This window comes from Scheffersomyces amazonensis (genome assembly GCF_036850825.1).
Source record: "Scheffersomyces amazonensis strain UFMG-HMD-26.3 chromosome Unknown RJT21scaffold_3, whole genome shotgun sequence".
NCBI lineage: Eukaryota > Fungi > Ascomycota > Pichiomycetes > Serinales > Debaryomycetaceae > Scheffersomyces > Scheffersomyces amazonensis.
This window is the reverse complement of record NW_027042743.1, coordinates 783,515-805,925: the sequence shown is the minus strand read 5'-3', so window position 1 is coordinate 805,925 and position 22,411 is coordinate 783,515. Positions and strand designations below refer to the sequence as shown.

General features: G+C 31.2%; 9 protein-coding genes across 9 annotated transcripts; 5 read left to right on the top strand and 4 right to left on the bottom strand. All coding sequences in view use genetic code 12, as the record gives it.

Annotated features, from left to right (window-relative positions):
• Positions 1-10: 10 nt before the first annotated feature.
• Positions 11-1,447, bottom strand: RJT21DRAFT_33545 (uncharacterized protein). The gene has a single exon (XM_064884182.1). The coding sequence runs from the start codon at positions 1,263-1,265 to the stop codon at positions 87-89; it is 1,179 nt and encodes a 392-aa protein (XP_064738449.1). The 5' UTR covers positions 1,266-1,447; the 3' UTR covers positions 11-86.
• Positions 1,448-3,030, bottom strand: RJT21DRAFT_33544 (uncharacterized protein). The gene has a single exon (XM_064884181.1). It carries the CDS (start codon positions 2,920-2,922, stop codon positions 1,630-1,632), a length of 1,293 nt encoding a protein of 430 aa, XP_064738448.1. The 5' UTR covers positions 2,923-3,030; the 3' UTR covers positions 1,448-1,629.
• Positions 3,029-5,728, bottom strand: RJT21DRAFT_33543 (uncharacterized protein). Its single transcript, XM_064884180.1, has one exon. The coding sequence runs from the start codon at positions 5,403-5,405 to the stop codon at positions 3,177-3,179; it is 2,229 nt and encodes a 742-aa protein (XP_064738447.1). The 5' UTR covers positions 5,406-5,728; the 3' UTR covers positions 3,029-3,176.
• Positions 5,729-6,488: 760 nt separating this feature from the next.
• RJT21DRAFT_33541 (pepsin-like aspartic protease) lies at positions 6,489-8,733 on the top strand. The gene has a single exon (XM_064884179.1). It carries the CDS (start codon positions 6,658-6,660, stop codon positions 8,269-8,271), a length of 1,614 nt encoding a protein of 537 aa, XP_064738446.1. The 5' UTR covers positions 6,489-6,657; the 3' UTR covers positions 8,272-8,733.
• An 8-nt stretch (positions 8,734-8,741) lies between these two features.
• On the top strand, positions 8,742-11,366 carry RJT21DRAFT_120244 (pepsin-like aspartic protease). Its single transcript, XM_064881660.1, has one exon. The coding sequence runs from the start codon at positions 9,035-9,037 to the stop codon at positions 10,991-10,993; it is 1,959 nt and encodes a 652-aa protein (XP_064738445.1). The 5' UTR covers positions 8,742-9,034; the 3' UTR covers positions 10,994-11,366.
• On the top strand, positions 11,328-13,485 carry RJT21DRAFT_120242 (ubiquitin-protein ligase). The gene has a single exon (XM_064881659.1). The coding sequence runs from the start codon at positions 11,786-11,788 to the stop codon at positions 13,457-13,459; it is 1,674 nt and encodes a 557-aa protein (XP_064738444.1). The 5' UTR covers positions 11,328-11,785; the 3' UTR covers positions 13,460-13,485.
• Positions 13,486-14,755, bottom strand: RJT21DRAFT_120241 (peptidylprolyl isomerase). The gene has a single exon (XM_064881658.1). It carries the CDS (start codon positions 14,731-14,733, stop codon positions 13,549-13,551), a length of 1,185 nt encoding a protein of 394 aa, XP_064738443.1. The 5' UTR covers positions 14,734-14,755; the 3' UTR covers positions 13,486-13,548.
• Positions 14,756-15,304: 549 nt separating this feature from the next.
• On the top strand, positions 15,305-16,580 carry RJT21DRAFT_120240 (uncharacterized protein). Its single transcript, XM_064881657.1, has one exon. The coding sequence runs from the start codon at positions 15,319-15,321 to the stop codon at positions 16,477-16,479; it is 1,161 nt and encodes a 386-aa protein (XP_064738442.1). The 5' UTR covers positions 15,305-15,318; the 3' UTR covers positions 16,480-16,580.
• A 524-nt stretch (positions 16,581-17,104) lies between these two features.
• GEA2 (Arf family guanine nucleotide exchange factor) lies at positions 17,105-21,646 on the top strand (the record flags this gene model as incomplete). Its single annotated transcript, XM_064885403.1, has 4 exons — positions 17,105-17,246; positions 17,289-17,923; positions 17,963-17,996; positions 18,144-21,646. The coding sequence occupies 4 exons, from the start codon at positions 17,105-17,107 to the stop codon at positions 21,644-21,646; spliced, it is 4,314 nt and encodes a 1,437-aa protein (XP_064738441.1).
• Positions 21,647-22,411: the final 765 nt, after the last annotated feature.

The window sequence follows — 22,411 nt, the reverse complement described above, 5'->3', positions numbered from 1 at the left end:
TTATGTACGTGTAATGTATTAATTATATGATTTTTATTTTCATTATTTTATACTTACTATTACTATTACTATTTTTATATTATTTACTACCATTTATAAGCTGAAGAATTATAGTGATTAATAGCTAAATCAATCTGTATCTTGTTGACCATTTCCTTCGGATAGTAGTTATCTTCCAAATCTTTAAGTCTATGATTATGATTATGAAGAGACTGTACTGCTCCAGTTCCAGTCTTGGTTTCTGTTTCTTTTCGGGTATCGGCTTCGGCTTTGCTCTTGACTACAGAAGAAGAAGCGGCTAATACATTATCACCACCTTCCTCTTGCTTCAGTGGATCAAAGTAATAGATCAATCTATTAACATTGGTTAAGCAATCCTTCACGTCATTAAACAGTTGAAATGTATAGTTGAGCTTGATAAATATCTTAATCTCTTTCTTAGTCTTGTTTCCTTCATCATTGGAAAACAACTTTTTCAATAAGTCTTCGTATTTATTAAGGCGATCAATAATTTCATTAAAACTATTAATCGACATATTGATATTAAAATATTTGAACTGTTTAATATGTGCAATTAATCGTTCATCATTACTGACAAATTCAATAGGTAACCCCTCTGGTGGATTTTTAGTAGTTACTTTCCTTCCACAACAATAATTCGATGGGGGGAACCAACGAGCAGAATTCCTGATTATTACTATTTCATCTTGACCATTATCAATATCTTCTTCAGATTCATCACCATCTTCATCTTCATTAAGAACATTATCAAACTGAAATTGTTGATCATATTCAAAATCAGATTCATACTCATAATCGGCATCTTCATCATCTTCAAGTTCATTCCAAAGTACGTCAGCAAAGTATCCATCAAAGTAAACATCAAAGTCATCAAAATACATTTCTAAATCAGAAGGATCCTCTTCGTCTGCATCGTCAAAGTCATTATTATCATCGTCATCGTCATCCTCTACATCCAACTCATCATCATCATCATCATCAGACAAAATATATTCTTCATCATCCTCATCATCTTCAAGATCTTCAAGATCTCTTTGTTCTTGTCCGTTAGCACTACTTTCTCTTGTATCATCAGTCGCATCATCAAATGTAATCACATATTTACTATATCTATATAGCCGATCGTATACACCCAATTTGAATACACTATTGGTTGACGCCAAATTTTTCAAATCTGATATTTCAAGATATTCATAAATATTATATAGTATATCATCTGGTAAATTTACCAATGAGGCAACCATATTGTATACCCCCTGATTTATACTTTTCTATTTTTTATTAACCACTATAAAGTTAAAACTTAACTCAATTAAGTTCTGAGTTTAAGATCGGTAATTGTAATATTTTTCCTGTCTATTACTCGTTTATACCCCAGTATTAATATAAGGATCTTGGTCTCACTTGGTGGGTGTTTGTCTCCTCTCCCCCTTTATTATTAATCCCCTAAAAATGTCTCTGCGATAATGCGCAAACGGCTTTGTCGTTTTCCTTATCTGATTGTATTGTTTTGGTGAGAGTGAGACATCCGCGCGTGGGGTCGGCTTTAAGCTTCTACAAACTTCTTGACTATATATCCATTATTATCATTGAGTAAACTATATACAATTAGTGTTCACTTCTCTTTCTCAAGGTGTTGACACTATATAAAGGATAGAAATCATGTCTTGATTCAACAATTTCAGGATTTAATTCGGTAATGCTAGTAGAGATTGATGCATTACTTATAGAAGCATCTTGCAATTTACCATTGGAAAGTTTATAGAATTGTATCAAGTTCTTGTCTTCACCATCTTGTTCATTATCAACTGAAGCAATGATAGTACCAGATTCTTCAATGGCAGTTATATCAACAATGGAGAATGTAGTGGTAAAAGTTTGTACATAGTTAAAAGTTAAATCGGAAGTTAATTCAAGTAATATTAATGCAGGAATATTTTCACATAATATAACAATGTAATGTTTTGAATCAGAAGTTAATACAATTAACTCAGAAATACACATTTCTCTTTCTGATTCTTCAGTTAAGAATCTTTCAGGTGGTAAATGACTATCAGTTAAGAATTGAGTGACATAATCTTTTATACTAAATTTAGTAATGAATTTAGATTCATGCCAATTCCATAAACTTATGAAATCATCACCTCCACCACTGATTAATAATGAATCATCAAATTTAGGAATATTCAATACACTAATGAATTCTTTATGATCAGCACCAAATAACCAATCTTTTACAACATAAGTTTTAGGATAATTAGTAATTCTAATATGTTCATCTCTATCACCAGTAATGATAAATTTCTTAGCATTACGTTTAACAATTAATACTTCACTAAGCATAGATACATGACCCAATATAGGAGCCAATTTCTTTTCATCATCAATGACTGGACCTTTAATATCCATAGAATATACATCACCAAATTTATCAGCAACTATAATTGTATCATCTTCTTCATCAACCGTAATAGAACTTGGTCTTTTAGGAAATATTTGACGTTTTATAAGATTAATACAATTCTCATTATTTTGATAATCTATTTCAAATACAAGTACAGATTTATCACTATCACTTATACCAATTAAATATTTATCTTGATGACTTAAATATAATGAACGAATATAATTATAAATTGGTGGAGCTCCAGGTCCAGGAGTTGGAATCTTTGGAACTTTAACTTTTTTATCACCATCTTCAACTTCGGTTACAAGCTTCTTTATTTTTTCTTGTTGTTGTTTCTGTAATGGTTGTAAATTATCAACAGGATCAATCCATGATCCTATTAACTTACCTTGCGATGCTCCTGTCAATCCAAACACCAAAATTTGATTTTTCACAGAACTGAAAAGGTGTGTACCTGCTTCATTAGCAAGCACAATTTGGAATGGATGCTTCATTGATACACTTACAGTTATATGGGTAATAGTACTAGGCAATATATGTCCAGTTTATGTAAAGCGTTGATAAAAATTTTACTGGTTTTTTTAATTTTTCAATTTTTTAATTTTTTAATTTTTTTTTAATTTTTTTTTAGTATATTTTATTTTTGGTATTTTTTCCATCTCGCAGGGCTGCTGCGATGGGATGGATTTTTTTTTGCAGTCTAATGCAAAGTTAATGAATGTATTATAAAATATGTCTACACTATAAACTATTTCTTCTTAAGACCCCACCCGGAAGTCCAGCTGGCTATGCGCTTTCCTATTGGCTCCTGAGGGGCATTGTTTACATTTACAAATTCATCATCATTGTCATTATCATTACCATTACCTTTAATTTCATTACTATGATCGTTAGAAGTCGTATTATTAGTATTAGTATTAGTATTAGTATTAGTATTAGTATTAGTATTAGTATTAGTATTATCTTCCACTATGAACTTTTGCGGTTTCAATTCATGATCTATAATATTACTGGACGATGTGGTAGAACTAGTTGCCAAATCAGTTTGTTTGAATTTAAAATTATTAAAAAATTGAGTAATCTGATTGGTATTCGATGATGCATTAACATCAACAATATCAAAAGCTATATGATTAGGATTAATGAAATTAAAGATAAATTCATCCGCCATAAGATTCCAGATCTTAAAGTTTTGAGTCTTTTTCCAATGTTCAATAAATTTATCATTAAAATATGATAAATTCCCCGTATGTTTCACGGAAACTGTTGGACCATTAATATCAAAACCAGGAGGAAATTGATTAAATTTTTCTTGATATTGAAAGAATCGAGTCGTTGATAATAATGATAATAAATAATCTTCGAATTGATTTCGAATATAATCATCATTACCATAATAAGAATCAGTATCAGTAGCATTTGTTATATTATTAATTATAGAATTAATAAATTTCTTATCTTTATCAGTTAAGGTTAAATCTTCAGGTTTAGTCCCATGATGAGGATATTTAACTTCATTAGTATCTAAATTAATAAATACATCAACTTTAAAATTATTTAATTGATTAACAAATAAGAAATTTGAACATCCAATCATAAAATTATCTATAAATGTTAACTCATTTAATTGTTGTAAAGGTAAATAAGGATTCCAATAACTATTCTTTGTATTAAATATTTGTAAAGGTAAACCAAAGAATCGAAGTTTTGATTTTCTATTCATTAAATTAAGTGATGTTGGTTTAATTAATGAACCTTTATGAGTTTCAATATAATCTATTAAAGGACAACCTGAATTATCTAAATTATTAATTAATTCAGGTATTAAACTAATTAAATTATTTTGAAATTGAGTTAAAACTTCTAAATTATTATTAGAGAATATAAGGATTTTCTTTTCTAAGAATAAACTCTTAAAGATTATTAAGAAATTGGATTTAAATTTAAGTATAAGATTCTTTAAATTCAAATTTATAAAGTTCTCATCATCATTTTGTTGTTGATTTAATAGAGGACTTGATTGTAATTTAAATGCTGGTTGTATAGCATCATCTCTTTCTTCAATCAATTCTTGCTTTAATGTACTATTCAAACTATCAAATAAATTTTCCAATATTTCATAATTATTAAAATTATTCTGTTGAAAATAACTATGAGTACAAATAGATAATTTTTCTTTTATTTTACTAAAGATTGGTTTATTTCTAACAATAATCACTACTGATTTCTGAACAATTGATCGAGTTATATCTTTATGACGTTCTCTTTCTTCTGGTGATATATCGGTGGTTTTTAATTGTCGAACACATGAACAACCAAACAATGTTTTAAGATATCTAGGATCACCTTGATAACTATTAATATCTTCACCATTATCGATTGAAATACTATTTTTAAAATCATAAACAAGATTAAAATTTGAAAATGTCTCTTCAAATAAATGTGATCCATCAGGTAAAGCTTGAAATGGTAAGTTTTTAAATAATGATGGTTTATATTCTGGATAATAGTTTGATTTCCACCATTGAATTTCTGGACCTCGTTGATGATGGAAATCCACAATACAAATAGCAAACACTATATCATCAATATTAGGATCTACTTGAGAGAATTGAAATTCATGATTTTTATCATAATTATTAACTTCAGGATCGGATGATATTGGAAGGGCTTTAATTTGAATTGATTTTCGTTTAAGTGTTGGAGATGTTGGAGTATTAACCGATGAACTTGACCGGCTAACTATACTACTACTTCCTAATCGTATAGGACGACAATGGAATTCTTCAGTAGCACCCGAACTTGAAGTCGAACTTCTTCTAGAATTATGAATATGAGATGTTGACTCTTGATGATGTTCTGAACTTCTCTTTGCTAATCGTATAGGTCTCAATTCAGGAGATTTTTTTCCATGGTCTTCATGTGTTTCAATTCCTAAGCCAATGGCTTTATCCTGACGTTTATGATCTTCATTCATTACCACCAATTAGACACTACTTCATTAGCTATAGCAAATAATTGGTACTACTACTATCTATTGCCAAGTTCAGTATTGGAGAAAAACGTCATCTGGTCGTGTCCTTGTGTCCAACTCACTCTCAAATATCTAGGGTTACTATATGGTATGATATCATTAATTAATTAATTGAAATATTTGTCTAGAACTTTCAATTTCATAATGTGATGGTAATAGTGGAGTCAGTTTGCAATTTGTTCAAAATCTAAGGAAGTAGATTACACACTTTGACCATAAAGTTGGCTAAGGGGACTTTCAATAGATGGATCTAACTGTTATTTGTATGGCATTTTTAAAGAGGAGTGATTTTTCTACTGAATTATGAAAACATAAAGCTATTTTTCTAGGAGTTTATATCTGTAACATATATAGAAATAAGATAGGTAGATAAGGCTATCGCTATCATATATTGGTATAAGTTCACATAATTAGGTTGGGTCAATACTTTTATGTGCAGTGCTTTTCAAAATTAGGGTCTTCCTGAATATTGATTCAGCAGAATTTAGTAATACTAGATACTTATACCATAGCGTAATCAGAGTTCTCAGAGTTCGGTACAGCTCGCAGCTCGCAGCTCGCACTGTTTAAAAGTTCAGACACCTAATAGAATGGGTTCTAGAATCTTGTGGGTGGGTGTCAGCGGTTTGCTCGTCGTATGGGACAAGAAACCACAATCATTCAGTTCATCATCTCCTAATAAAAATAACAATGGTAATAGTAACGTAACAGCGTTATGTGATATAAACATATTTAGTGAGTTATGTCAACGTGACATATTTGTATGTATATCGGTAAATCATTTACATATATCCCTAAGCATTACATATATCCCTAAGCATTTTGATCTACAGAAAAATGAACTAATCTTCTCGTAGTGGGACAACTTTTATTTCTGGCGTGAATGGCTGCAACTCCCGCGATGGCGCATCATTGTTTTTTTCTTTCTGTTTATATGTTTGCATCATAGATTTGACAGTCTGCCCACAACAATGGGTAATGGATCTTACTTGTATAATTTCTTTTTGAACATATCGCTTTGGTGTTGATCTCAAGATGAGCATACAATCATTCCTATTCGTAAATGGGGTGGATACATTTTGTGTAGATAGTATTATGTATGTAAATATATATATATATGTGGGTCAATGGAACTATCAATAGGTTATGGTACATTTAGACCCTAAGTAATCTTTGGATTAAATACATTCACAATATGAAATTATTACCATTATATTTGATTGCAGTTGCATGCAAACTTGTAGGAATTAATGCTGATATTCGGTTCAATCTGGAGTGGTCTGAACCAGAAGTCTTGGCTAAAAGAGACACTCCCGGGTACGTAGATGTCCCTTTGCAAAATATGGATGATTTCTATATGGTCAAGTTTGAGCTTGGTTCAGAAAAAGATGAAATTGGCGTAATAATTGATACGGGATCTTCTGATTTATTTGTCATAGATCTGAATGTTCAATGTTATGCAAAAGAAGAAGTAAAGAAAAGACACTTTATTGGTCAAAGGCACTCATTGGGTTCTTTAAAATATCCTTTGTTCTCTAATTTACAACCATTTAATAATAAGAGGGACGACAATTTATGTACTCGATATGGATCTTTTGATCCTAATAGTTCTAACTCTTTTGCTTCCAAAGATGATATCCCTCCATTAAATATCCTTTATGCAGATGGAACGACTGCTACAGGTAATTGGGGTTCAGATGTTTTAAACGTTGGTGATGTTGAAGTTAATGATGTTATTTTTGCAGTAGTAGATAAAACTTCATCAGATATGGGAGTTTTCGGTATTGGTTTCCCTGAACTTGAACAGGATAATTTTTCACCAGCAAAGGATACTGCTTCTGTATCTTACAACAATTTCCCAATGACATTAAAGGATCAAGGTCTTATTGATAGAACACTTTATTCACTTTACCTTGGACAAAAAACTGACGAATATGGTCAGTTATTATTTGGAGCAGTTGATGCTCACAAATTTAACCAGTTAACAACAGTTCCTGTTGTTGCATCCTATGATGTTGGTCCAGAAGATGGAACAGTAGCTAGACTTAATATCATGCTTCTGGGAGTATCTTTCACTAATGGACATGATACGGTCAAGGTAGACTCTAGCTTATTCCCAGTTACCATTGATTCTGGTTCAACATACTCTTATTTGGCTGAAGATGCTTACAATAGGTTAGCTGCTGCTTTAGGTGCATCTTTAGAGAATGGTGACTTTATTGTACCATGTACAAGTGATCCAGATACTCTTATTATTTTCAATTTTAGTGGTTTCGAATTAAGAGTTCCTTTAGGAAACATCTTAAATTCCGATGACAATGGTCGTTGTGCTCTTCAAATTGGTAAATCAGAGCTGTCGTTATTCGGAGATAATATTATTCGTCATGCTTATTGGGTTTTCGATCTTGATAATCGTCAAATCAGTATTGGAAATGTTGTTCATAGTGATACTCAAGATATCCAAGTCGTCAAGAAGGATGAACAGATTCCAAAAGCTCTGGAAGCCGAATCGTATAGTTCCACAAGTACATCTGAAGCTACTGATGAACCTACTCCTACTTCTTTGAGTTATCCTACAGGTGATCTTACTGAAGAAGATATCTTAATTGAAGACTTAGCTGCTGAAGAAGAATCAGAAGCACCAACGCCTGTTGAACCAACTGCTGTCTACAATGGTACCACTGTTGAACCTTCATCAGCAGTCAATGGCACCAATGGCACTACCCCAGCAGTTACTATTGCTGAAAATAACGCCGCTACATATAAAGCTCTGGTTGGTTTATTAATGCTCTTGTTTTGTTTTTTATAGTCTAGTCTAGTCAATTTGTAATGTAAATTTGTTTGTTGTTTACCATATTCAAAGTCTAGGGCTATGCCAGGCGCCCAGATTTCAATATTTACACGATAATGAGTTTAGTGACCAGTTAGTTCTCTCTGTGACACATTCTATGCTTCCCTGACTACTGAGGTCTCATTTCAAGGGGTCAAGAATTTCTTGACTTGCTTTGTATTACTTGGCAGCGAATTTGTGTGAGGTGTATGCGGTATCTCATTCTCGCCTAGACATATTCGTACGTTATCAATTTAAGAATTTTTAAAATTGCCGCAATAATAATAATAGTAATACTGACAGACAAGTTGATCTTTACTACGACATTTAGACATTTAATATGTATATGACATCGGAAAAGGTCATACCCTCGTCAACGTCATTACATTCGCATAGAAACAAAATCTCGGACCGTTACTAATTAATTTTGCATCTAAAAATAGGCTTGAAACACGACTACCGACTAAAGACGAAACGAAACGAAACGACGACCGACGACATGCGACCTGAGATGCCGGAAACTTAAAAACTCATAACTAATCCTCATAACTCAAAACTTCACCCGAAACAGGAAATGTCGCGCTTCCTTCCCGATTGTTTCGCAATTTCCTAGCATAATAATAAAAACAGTGATGCAATGGGCTGTGGGGAGGAAAGGGCAATATATTCAAACAGTTATTTCTCAAGTTTTTGAAAAGTATACTGTTCATTTGTCTTGTAGTAGATCAGTAGTATCAATAATATGAAGGTCTATTCTTTTCAAAATGTTTTAGCAACCATTGTGTGCTTAAGTAATGTAGTTTTGGCAGGTGATACTGCTCCGTTTAAATTGGAATTTGAAGTTAAAAGAGCTAATTCCAAACGGGAATTAAGATTACAAGATGAAAATTATGATCATTCACCTCGATTATTAGCAAAAAGAGATGGTAATGGTTATGTTAATATGGAAATTCTGAATCAACAAACCTTTTATTTGGCAAGTTTAAAAGTTGGATCTAATCAAGATCCTGTAGGTGTATTGGTCGATACTGGTTCTTCTGATTTATGGGTTATGTCTCATGATTTAACATGTGTACAATTGGATCAATCAGGAAACTCAAAGAGACAAACTATATTCGAAGAATTAGATGAAGGTGAAAATATTGATGTGAATTGTCTCTTTTCAAAAGATTTTGAAATTGAAATTGAAAATGATAAAAGTAATAATGTTAATGATATTATAGAAGTTGAAGAGCCTGAAATTATAAACGATGAAATTGAAGATATAAACAAAAGAGATACTAATAATTGGTGGCCATTTGGAGGTATTGGTGGTTCTGCTATTCCTTCCGGTGTATCAGTTTATACAATTTACTATACTGGCGGAGGTGGTAATCCTGGAGTTGGAGGTGGATATCCAACTCAAACTCAAGGACTTGGAACTCAAGGTCAAGCTCCTACTACTAATACATGTACTCAATATGGTTCATTTAATACTGGAAATTCAGATACTTGGCAAAAAAATAATACTGTTGATTTTGAAATTCAATATGCTGATAATTCGGAAGCCTTTGGAGTTTGGGGTACTGATAATGTATTGGTTGGTAGTACGAATGTTACTGGTTTATCATTAGCAGTTGTTAATACTACTAGTTCTGATGTTGGAGTTTTAGGTATTGGTTTACCAGCTTTGGAAGTAACTTATGCCAATAGTGTAGGAACTAGTGGATATACTTATTCCAATTTACCTTTAAGATTAAAAAATTTAGGTATTACTAATATTAATCTTTATTCAATTTATTTAGGAAGAGCTAATGATGCAGGAGGTAATGTATTATTTGGAGCTATTGATAGAGCCAAAATTTCTGGTAATTTGACTACTTTACCAATTATTAATACTTCAGGATTTAATCAAGCTGTTAGATCACAAGTTGTACTTAATTCTGTTTCTTTCTCTAATGGTCAAACAAATGAAACTCTTAATGCCAATACTTATGCCGCTATTTTAGATACTGGTACTACTTTATCATATTTCCCAACTAGTTTATTACAAAATTTGGCTGCAGCATTAGGAGGTAGTTATAGTAATTCACTTGGAGGTTATGTTGTTCCATGTACTACAGATCCAAACGCCGTTGTATCATTTAATTTTGGAGGATTTGTATTAAATATTCCATTAGGTAATTTATTACTTCCTGGTACATCATCAGTTTGTATTTTGGGAATTTTACCTCAACAAGAAACATATTTATTATTAGGAGATATTGTATTAAGAAATGCTTATTGGGTTTATGATTTAGATAATTTGCAAATTAGTGTTGCCGATGTTATTTTCACTGATGATGAAGATATCGAAGTTATTACTCTGACTATTCCTGGAGCCATTAAAGCTGCTGGTTATAGTGCTACTAGTGTTGGAAATACCATTGGTCTGCCAAATCCTACAGCTTTATCTTTTGCTACTGGTGCATTAACTGGAGTTAATGTTAATACTGGAGCTGCCACCACTCCTACTGGTAGTTTTACTGGTATTGGAGTTACTAATAATGGTAATGCTAATAATTCACCAACTACTCATGCTACTTCCGGATCAAGTACATCGACATCTTCTAGTTCTACTTCAACTGGTTCAAGTGGGCATTCAAGTTCAGGAGCCAAGACTTCAGGAGTTTCTTATGTTGTAATTCTTTTACTTGGTGGACTTTTCTTTACATTGGTCTAGATGGATATTAAAACGTTTTTGTTATTTATATTTATATATTATTTATATACTATTATACATCATAAATACGTATGCATTATGCGTGTTACATATGTGTTAACTGTCAGATGTGTGTTGACTGTCAGATATGTGTCTTGTATATTAGAGATCTTATCTGTATATGTATTATATATGCCTTATACTGTATGTGATACAGGTTATGTGATACATCATTGTTACACTGTTTTATATACTTTATATTATTATTTATTACACATTATTATTATATATTACTTATATTATTATATTTTATATTTTATATTTTATATTTTATATTTTTTATTTTATATATCACTTATCTATATTATTATTATATTACTTATTATTTATTATATTATATTATATAACATCTATTACTTATATATTATTATACTACTCCATTACATAATATCTTACCTACGCGTTCATCTTTATTACTCATTACTCATTCCGACACATGACTCGGATCACATTCCCCATTTCCCATTTCCCATTTATTTTCCCACCACTTGATCTTGTGACATTCCTTAATTCCGCACTCTATATAATAACCGGTAAGATCATTCGTAATTACGAACCCATAAACACTTGTCGTACCACTGTGGTAACACATACTATAAATAGTGCAATAGTTAATTAGTCTCATTAATAGTGAGACCTTTGTGGTTAAAGTATATCTAAATAATATATAGTCAATTTCCAAGTCATACGCATTAATACTTATCCAATAACCGATAGATTACAAATCAAGGAGTCCACGACATTATCTCCACCATGGACAATAACCAACAAAATAATGAAGGTAGAGGTTCAGATGGGAGGTCAGGATCTTCTACTGATGGTCTGAGTAATTCAGATCAAAATAGTAATTCTAATACTACAAGTACTAATTCTGAATCAAATCCTAATAGAAGTCATAGAACCCATTTGAACTTATTTGATAGGTTTATGGATAATTTACTTGATAGAAGTCATAGAAATTCTACTACTAGAAGTACTACAGCAACTGATACTCCTTATCCAGGAGCTAATCCAACTAATACATCATCTACCACAAATACAAGTAATACTTCACCAGAAAGTGATGATTCTCGTTCAATAGTTATAACAGTTAATTATGTATTCTCTGATGAAAACAATCCTCGATTCCCTAATCGTGCTGGTTCATTAATCTTATCATTACCTAATAATTCATCTAATCGAGACCCTAGAGCTATTCAAGAATTTATAAGATTAGCAACTCAAATGGCTTATTCATCAATAATAAATGGTTTACATAAGGAAAAAGGTATTACTGTTGATAAATTTAATTCATTTCCTACTGTAATAGATTTCTCAAATGGTAATGATGAAACTAATAGAAAGCATGATCAAACTTGTTCAATTTGTTTTGAAGATTTTGATAATATAAATAAAGAATTATCTAAGATTGAAGATGATGAAGTTGTTGATGTTAAAAAGAGAAAATTACATGATGGAACAGATAATTCAACTGCAACTGATAGTAGAAGTAATAGTAGAAATGGTAATTCTAGTCAAGTACCTTCTCGTCCTCAAACCCCTGTACCTGAACAAGAATCTCACCCATCTCAATCATCTCAACCTCAATACTTATGTGATTATGTAGGTCAGTTTGATCATTCCGCTATTAAAATGCCTTGTGGTCATATATTCGGTAAGGAATGTTTAAGTGAATGGTTAAAGGGTCATACCACATGTCCCTTGTGTAGATCATCGGTAGCTGATGAACAACAGCAACAAGACAGTTTTGGAAATAATTTCACCGTATTTAATATTCCATTAAATAGAGATGATGAAGAAACTGGTACTCCAGCTGCAACAGCTACTGCCACATCTACTTCTACTAGTACTACTACTTCAAGTTCAACTGTTCCATTAGCACCTTCTTCAGCCCTGATTCCAGCACCAATTCCTGAACCAACACCAACTGCTTCAGCTACTAGTCCAGGTGCTACTGCATCTGGTGATAGATTTCATTACTTTGGCATTTCTAATTCAGATACTGATTCAACTAATCGTCAAAGAGAGGGACGACCTCTGATATTTGAAAGAGCAAGACAAACCAGATCCCATAGAAGATCTCCAAGTCGTTCTTCACCATCCACCAGTGCATCACAAAGTACTTCAAGTGGTTCTAGTCTTGGACAACCACTTGCCAATTTGTTACGTTGTCTTCGTAGACCAAGAAGTAATAATTCACAAACAGTACCAGAACCATTATTTCCTACTGGAATTGCTAGTAGAAGAACTGCCAATGGAATTGAAACCTTTCCTAGTGACTCTAGTGAAGATATTGCTGATTTCTTGAATTTAACTTCCATGATTAATAACAGTAATGATGACAACGATAACAATAACAATAACAATCACAATAACAACGGTACTATGGATAATGAAACTAATGGTGATACTGAATCATCTCATTAAGGTTTAGGGTTTAGGATTGTGGGTTTACTTCTCTATATATATGTATATTTTAAATTTGATACCCTTCCATCTCTATAAATAAATATATATCATTTAAAGAATTTTGCATATTTAACCTTTTCGGCCAATTTGGCTTCATCAATTAATCCTTGACATTTATCAACTTCTCGTGATATTAATTCATCATTAGGTAATAATTCATGAGCAGTCTTTAAGGATTTTAAAGCTTCCTTATACTTTTTAAATTGAATTAAGTTTAACCCCTTTCTATAGTTAATCTTAGCCAATTCTTGACTAGTTAAACGAGACTTAATATCCAATAAGAAATCACAATAATCCACCGATTGATGGTATTGGTTTAATTGGAAACATACAAGACTTAAATTTAAATACACCTTCTTTTTTAATTCCATATACTTTTGATTCCATTCGGGTTCTTGATCTTCATCGGGAATGTATTCCATAATATATCGAATACATTTCTTCCATTTAAGATATGCTTCTTGTTTCTTACCATTTTTAAATAAAAGCGTTCCACTTTCCTTTACTTTTACTGATGCATTATATACTGATTCACTAGAATCTTTATCTATATGTTGATCATCATCAGGATATTCTTCATAGATATCTCCTCCAATTGTATCATAACAAGCATTGAAAATTGGGATTTCCATACTTTCATCCCATTCTCCACAATCAGTAATAATTACTAATTGTTTAGGTATATGAGATTTTTGTATTGTACTAACTCGTTCTATTTCTCTTACAACTGATTTCCCATACTTAACTTGTCCAAATACACTATGATGACCATTAAGATGAGGTTGTGGTGAACATGTTATAAAGAATTGAGAATTATTACAATCTTTAACATCCGGTTCATGTGCCATACATAATTTAAATGAACTATCTATTGGTTCATCTAAGTTTTCATCTTCAATTAGGTTATCTCCTACCATAGCAAGACTTCCCTTACCTAAATTTTCTTCATCTATACTAGATTCTTTATTATCTTTTATACTTCCATAGATGAGATCTCCTGCTTGGATAACAAAGTTCTTTATGGCTCTATGAAAGATATTATTTTTATAACTATAATAATTTATATTCCCCTGCTTATCTTCTACTTTCTTAGTACCTTTAACTAATTCTAGAAAGTTCTTTGAAGATTCAGGAGCTAAATCTTCATATAATTCAACAACTATTCTTCCTACAGGTTTGTCGCCTATTGACACATCCAAATATGCATGTGGTCTAACTTCTTCTACTTTCATAGTGGTAATTCTTGAGGTTATTGTTGGTATTAGTTTGTATGGAGATACTGAAAAATTTTTAGCCATACTAGAAATATTTCGCAGTGATTTGTGGAGATGTCACTAACAGTGAGATGCTCAATTACGGAGCTAACCTCTATAATGTAATAAGAGTTAGCGATGGAGGTCATTGCTCTTTCAATACGCTTTCAATACTAATTCAGTACTATTTGTAAGACTAGTAGCTAACTGACTCTGTTTCTTTCCAATGAGCTAGGATCTATTTGCTAGTGGTTCGGTGCAACTGATACCATCGCTCATCATATATATGTAGGGTCAACTCCTTCCCTTTGGAAAACTTATAATATCACTGTTCAGATCTATCTCTCAGTATGATCATTATCTACAATAATAATAGAACCTTTCTGACTCCTTATTGATCCCACAATAGTACTATCTAACCGTAATTGACTAGATCTGGCAAGTTGGAACATATAATGTCGGCGCGACATTTCGCTTTTTGGATCTATGGATATAGCAATTTTTCAGTTAATTGCTAAGACATCTTTCTAGTTATTTAAACTAAAAGTACTATAAATATTTGTTATGTTGAAGTATGGATGTAGATTAGGTTTAAGACGATACTACTCTGTATCATCTACCGATACTTATAAGCTTCAACTATATAAAGCGGCTGAAGATGTTAATAAACTATTAGAGACTCAAGATAGATCATCATATCTCTTAGCTCAATATATACCAGAACCAGTAAGAAATACCTTTTTAGCTATACGAGCATTTAATTTAGAAGTGAATAAAATAAATGATGGAGGTAGTAATTATGGATCTATATCATCCAAAGCTTCATCACAATTGAAACTGACTATGGGAGTAACTACTTCTGATATAAAATTTCAATTTTGGAATGATGTAATTACTAAAGTATTTACTAGAGATCCATTTGAAAATAATGATTTAGGAGAACCAATAGCATTTTTACTTCGAGATGGATTAAGAAATGATTTTAATTTGGATATTACATATTTCCATCGATTTTTACAAACGAGAAGACATTTCTTAAAGAATAAACAATTTAATAATATTGATGATATTTGTTCATATGGAGAAGGAACTTATTCTCAATTGAATTATTTAACTCAAGCATTGTTATTATCACCTTCGATTTCTCCATCTACTATTCGACTCTTAGAATATTCTCCTTCTTTACAATCTAAAATAAGTGATATATCTGCTCATATAGGTCAAGCAACTGCTATTAGTTCAATGATACTTGGACTTCAATATTATGCTACATCAAGAAATCAAATTACATTACCAATTGATACTATGACAAAATTTGAATTATCTCAAGAAACTTTCTTAAGATTAATGCAAGGACATTATGAACGTGATAGTTCTGAAGTAAAAGAAATTAAAGAAAAATTAATTAATATAATTTATGAAACTTCCGTAAGAGCTAATGATCATATACTTAGTGCACGAGATCTTTTAACTAAGACACAATTAGAGATTAAACAAGTTATTAGTGAAAATCAACAAGATGAATTACTTCAAAGAAATTATAAACGTTGGAGAAAAGGTATACCGGATGCTATTTTCACCCCATTTATGGTATCCATCCCTACCTCACTTTATTTACGTAAATTAGAGAGAAATAACTTTGATCTCTTTAGTTCTCAGTTACAGCAGAAAGAATGGAGATTAGCGTGGACATCATTTAAGAACTATTATATGAGAAGAATATGAGTGTTCATAGTAACAAGTATATAGACTATAACTATATAGCGTGTATAGACTATAACTATATAGACTATAACTATATATATATATATATATATATATCATAGTAATAACCGTAGTATATACACTTTCTTGTAGTATATACACTTTCTCGTACCGTCTATGTCGCGTCCCACTATCAACATACATCCATACCGCGATTCCCTAAACGTTGAACAAATTTCCGCTAACTGCTTAACTTTTCACCCACCAGCCTGGCAAATTTAGTGAGAGGATCAGAAATTATTGACAATTGCTCGGTATTTGTTGTGAGTATTTGTTCTGATTAGTTGTACTACCACTAAATTAGCGAGGGATAGTTACTGATTACTCCTACGGTGTTCATAGCGTAGCGTACAGTACCACTAACTAAGTATATACCGACAAATATTTTACTATGCTTCATCCCTTATCCAAATCGCCCACTCCTAATCTTGCCTTTGGTAAGATGAGTCTTCATGCCACATTAGACTCTACCAATTACAATACTAATACTAATACAAATGCTAATTCTAATTCTAATTCTAATACTAATTCTTATGGTTTAGGGCCTAGTCCTGGAGACGAAGTAGCCATTGATCCTATAACTCTTATGATTAATGAGTGTATGATTATATCATCAGCCATGAGAAAAATGACAAGATGGTCTCAAAGTGGTGTAGCAGCCATCTTAGGAGGAGGAGATTTATTTTCAAATGATGATGATTCTTTGGCTCATAATTTAGGATTAGGCAGTTTAAGTTCAAATAATTCTAATAGTAATAGTAGTGGAGGAGGTAGTGGTAGTAATAATAATCCTGGTAATCATAGACAAATCACTCATAATCCTTTATTATCGAGTTTTTTACAATTAAGATCAATCTTAATGGATGCTAATGATTTATATGAAATTGATAGTTTAACTTTATTACAACCATTTTTATTAGTTATTAAATCTTCTTCAACTACAGGCAATATTACTAGTCTTGCCTTAACTTCAATAACTAAATTTTTAAATTATGGTATTATATCTCATAGATCAAAGAATTTAAAAATCACTATAATTCAAATTATATCTTCATTAACTCATTGTCGATTTGAAGCAGCTGATCAAAATTCGGATGATGCAGTATTATTAAAAGTTTTACGATTATTAGAATCATTAATTGAAAGTCCTTTATCGAATTTATTACCTAATGAAGTTATATCTGAAGTAGTACAAACTTGTTTATCATTGGCTTGTAATAAAAAGAGAAGTGAAGTGTTACGTAAAGCTGCAGAAATGGCTATGGTATCAATTACCGTTAGAATATTTAAACAATTGAAGGAGATTGAACCAGAAAATGATAAATTAGAAGATTTACAAACTAAATTTCAGGAGACTCAATTGCCTGAAGATCTTATTGGAGGAACGGATTTAAAACCTTCTAATGTAGGAACTCCTAAGGATCTGTTATCGGATGATGATAAGGTTGTGAAAGTGGATAAATCTGATTCAGACACTAGTAAAACTGATGCTGAAGAAAGTATTCAATCATCTTCAGGAACTGCTTCTACTGCTCCTGCTTCTACTGCTACTGCTACTGCTACTGCTTCTACTGCTACTGCTACTGCTACTTCCACTACCACTTCCACTACCACTGCTAAACCAGATGATACTGAAGAACCATTTGGAATCTTATGTATTAATGAATTCCTTGGAATCTTAATCTCCATGATCTCTCCATCCAATCAATATCAACATATGGAAAGTACTCGAGTATTTGCATTATCATTAATTAATACTGCCATTGAAGTTTCAGGTTTAGAAGTATTGAATCATCCATCTTTATTAGCATTAGTATCCGATCCAATTTCAAGACATATCTTACAAATTATAACTACTACTGATTCTCCAGCTTTATTACTGGCTGCTTTACAATTATTTTCGACTGTAGCCATTGTATTGGGTCGACAATTAAGACCACAATTTGAATTAACATTAAGTTTAATATTTAAATCCATATTACCTGATGGAGATAAACCTAATCAAAATCAAAAGGATGTTAATACTGCTAATGTATCTCGAAGAAATGCGGCTTCCAAGGAAATGTTAATAGAATCTTTATCATTATTATGGACAAGATCTCCAGTGTTTTTCACTCATTTATTTATTGATTATGATTGTAATTTTGATAATTCTGATTTATCTACAAAAGTTTTACAATCTTTATGTATATTTTCATTACCTGAATCAGCCATAAATACAACTGATAATGTTCCACCAATATGTCTTGAAGGGATTTTATCATTTATTAGTGGAATTAATGATCGAATTAAAAGTATTGGAATTGGAAATGGAATTGCAAATGGTAATGGTAATGATATAAATGAATTACCATTACCGGAATTAATTAAAGATCGAACTAAGAAAACAACTTTTATAAAATGTACAGAACTTTTAAATGAAAAACCTAAAAAGGGACTTAAAGCATTACAAGATGGAGGATTTATAAAATCTAGTGAAGATGCCGAAGAAATTGCTAAATTTTTCTTTACAAAAGCTGGTAGATTAAATAAAAAAGTGTTGGGAGAATTCTTAGCTAAACCTGATAATATTGAATTACTTAAACATTTTATGAATTTATTTGATTTTGATGGTTTAAGAGTTGATGAAGCTTTAAGATTATTATTAAAATCTTTTAGATTACCAGGAGAAGCTCAACAAATTGAAAGAGTGGTTGAAACATTTGCTGAGAAATATGCTAATTCCAATAATGGAACTTCAATAGATGGAGAAGAAGAAATCGTTAAACCTGATCGAGATTCAGTATTTATATTATCATATTCAATAATTTTATTAAATACTGATTTACATAATCCTCAAGTTAAAAAGCAAATGATTTTAGATGATTATAAACGAAATTTACGAGGAGTTTATAATGGTAAAGATTTCCCCGAATGGTATTTACTGAAGATCTATAATTCTATAAAGGATCGAGAAATTATTATGCCTGAAGAACATCATGGAACTGATAAATGGTTTGATGATGTTTGGCATAATTTAGTTTCATCTCAAGTGAATTCAACTCATAATCCTGCTAATTTATCATGGATTGAAATATGTCAATTTGATAAAGTATTATTTGAATCCATTGTTGATACATTAATTGATACTTTAATTCAAGTCTTTAAAGAAGCCAGTGATGATCATGTTATAACTCGATTAATGTCATCAATTGATAAATGTGCTAATATTTGTTTATATTATAATTTAACTAATCCAATAGATAAATTAATTGATCTTTTAGCTGATTTAACGGGATTAACTACAAAGAAATATCGAATTCTTAATCAAGATGATAATTTACGTGATGAAATCCCCATAACTCAAATTAAAATTGAAAAGAAAGAAGAAGCTATAACGGTTAGTGAAATGGCCGTATGGTTTGGTAGAGATTTTAAAGCTCAATTATCAACCGTAGTATTATTTCGATTAATTAAAAAAATTGATGGTAAAGTTTCCAATGCCTGGAATAAAATAATTCGAATTATTCTAACCTTATTTGAAAATTGTTTAATTAATCCTAATTTATTTAATGATTTTCAACTGAAAATTCATTTGGCTCCATTAGCCAAAGTTAAACCTCGATATATTATCAAGCGAGTTAAACCATTAAATAATTCGGGGATTTTATCGACATTTTCTTCCTTTTTAAAGGGATATTCTGATGAACCTCCTGAACCTTCTGATCAAGAAATTGAATCGACATTATCTACTATTGATTGTGTTAAATCTATTAAGATTGCTAATGTATTTGAAATGGTATCTCGAGGTTCTTCTACCGATTTAATTAAATTTATTGAAATCTTATTAGATTCACTTCCAGAATATAAGGAAGAAACTAAACGATATTATGAAAGTGAAACACTTTTCTTATTAGAAATATCGGTTTGTTTTTGTTTATTATTAAAAGATCAAACCATAATTAGTCAAGTTATTAAACGATTAAATCCTCTAGAAATTTCTAAAAAGAATCAATTAAGATTAATTACTTATAAATTATTATTAACTCGACTTAGTGATGAAAGTTGTAATATTAATGATACTATTAAAGAATTAATGGAATTTGATAAAGAAGTATTAAATAAACAAGGAGGACAAGTATTACAACCATTATTTTCTTTAGTTGATGATGATTCATGGTGTTGTAAACAATTATTAAATGATGAATCATATTGGAAACTTCTTAGATTCTTTGGATCATTTCAAGTATATGCTCCTGAATTACTTGAATTTCAAGAAGGAATTATAAAAAGTTCCAATCATGAATTAAATCCTAATAATTATATGTTATTTCTTGGATTATTAGATGAAATATCTTCATTAGGAGCCATTGGATCTCAATATGAACAAGAAAATGCTTCATTAGGTTCAGAAGCTGATAGTTTATATTTTAAAGATATTGTAGAAGTATCTAAACGATCAATTACTTTAACTACAGAATTATCAGATATACTTAATCATAATGAATTTAAAGGTAAAGATCTTTCTTATTCATTAATTCAAGCTTTAGCTCATCAATGTTTTAATCCATGTCGAGAAGTTCGAAGTTTTGCTCTTAATTCTTTACAAACTACCGTTTTATCATTTGAATTATCAAATGAACTGTCAGCATTTGGAATCTTTGAATATGGACTTTTCCCATTATTATCAGAATTATCTAAAGTAGAAGTTTTACAAACTGATATTCATGGATTCTCCAAAACTCAAGTTGAAACTTTAACATTAATTAGTAAAGTATTTTTAAATTATTGTGATCAATTTAATGATGAAGAAACTGAAAGAGTTTGGTTAGGTATCTTAGATCATTTTATAACTTTTGATAATCTTGGAGGTAAACATAAAGTTGAACAATCATTTAAAGAATCCGGATCTGAATTACTTAAGAATATGATTCTTGTATTACAAACGAATGGAGTGCTTGTAGAAGATAGTAGTATTTGGAATGCATCATGGGATAAGATTGATACGTTATATCCGCAATTGAGGGCAGAACTTGAACCTCGAGGCCATACTGAGCCAGTTGAGCCAGTTGAGCCAGAGCCAGTTGTTGAAGTTGGTGAAGGTGTAGTTGGTGAACCAGTAGCTGAAGTTTCAGAATCGTCTGCTTGAGCATATAGACAATACATATTATAATATATTCGCATAGTGTAGTAGTGTTCGTACAAGTGCGCACTCAGACTATTTTTCTCGTGTCTATGTTCTAATCAGCATGACAAAGTGGTTTACTTTGCAGTACTATTATCACTTGTTTCTACATTTCTATAAATAATACTACTTCGCGCTTTATAATTCTTTTTCGACATCAGTTATAAGTGAGCTAATGCAAATTCCAAAATAGAGATTTCAAACGCAGAAGATGACAGATCCCACTAGTTACGCCGACCCTAGATTCATATCATTTCTAGGAATAGTGGCAATTATCATATTATATTATAATGGCGACCTTGTCTTTGGTCATGCTGGTAGGACAACTGCTGCACTTGTGAAAGAACTGGAGAAAATCGATCCAGATAGTCCGTAGGAATAATCGTCGCATTTGCGCTCAGTAAAACTGAAATAACAACACCATGTATATCACACTAGAGGTAAAGTATATTGATCAATTCAATTAGAGAAATCACTGTATTATATATGCCACTTTTTTTTAGCAATTCCGGTCCGAGGTATGAATAAAAAGTGAAAACACTGTATACTATCGTAGATGCATGTCTGCTACTGTATCTTGTACGTTATCTACTCGTAAGACTCTCTATCTACTGTCACTATATACTGTCGCTATCTCTACTATATCTCTACTCTGCTGTCTACTCTGCTGTCTACTGTCTTTTCCTACACTCGCATATATCCACTAATTGTCTACTCTCTACTCTCTAC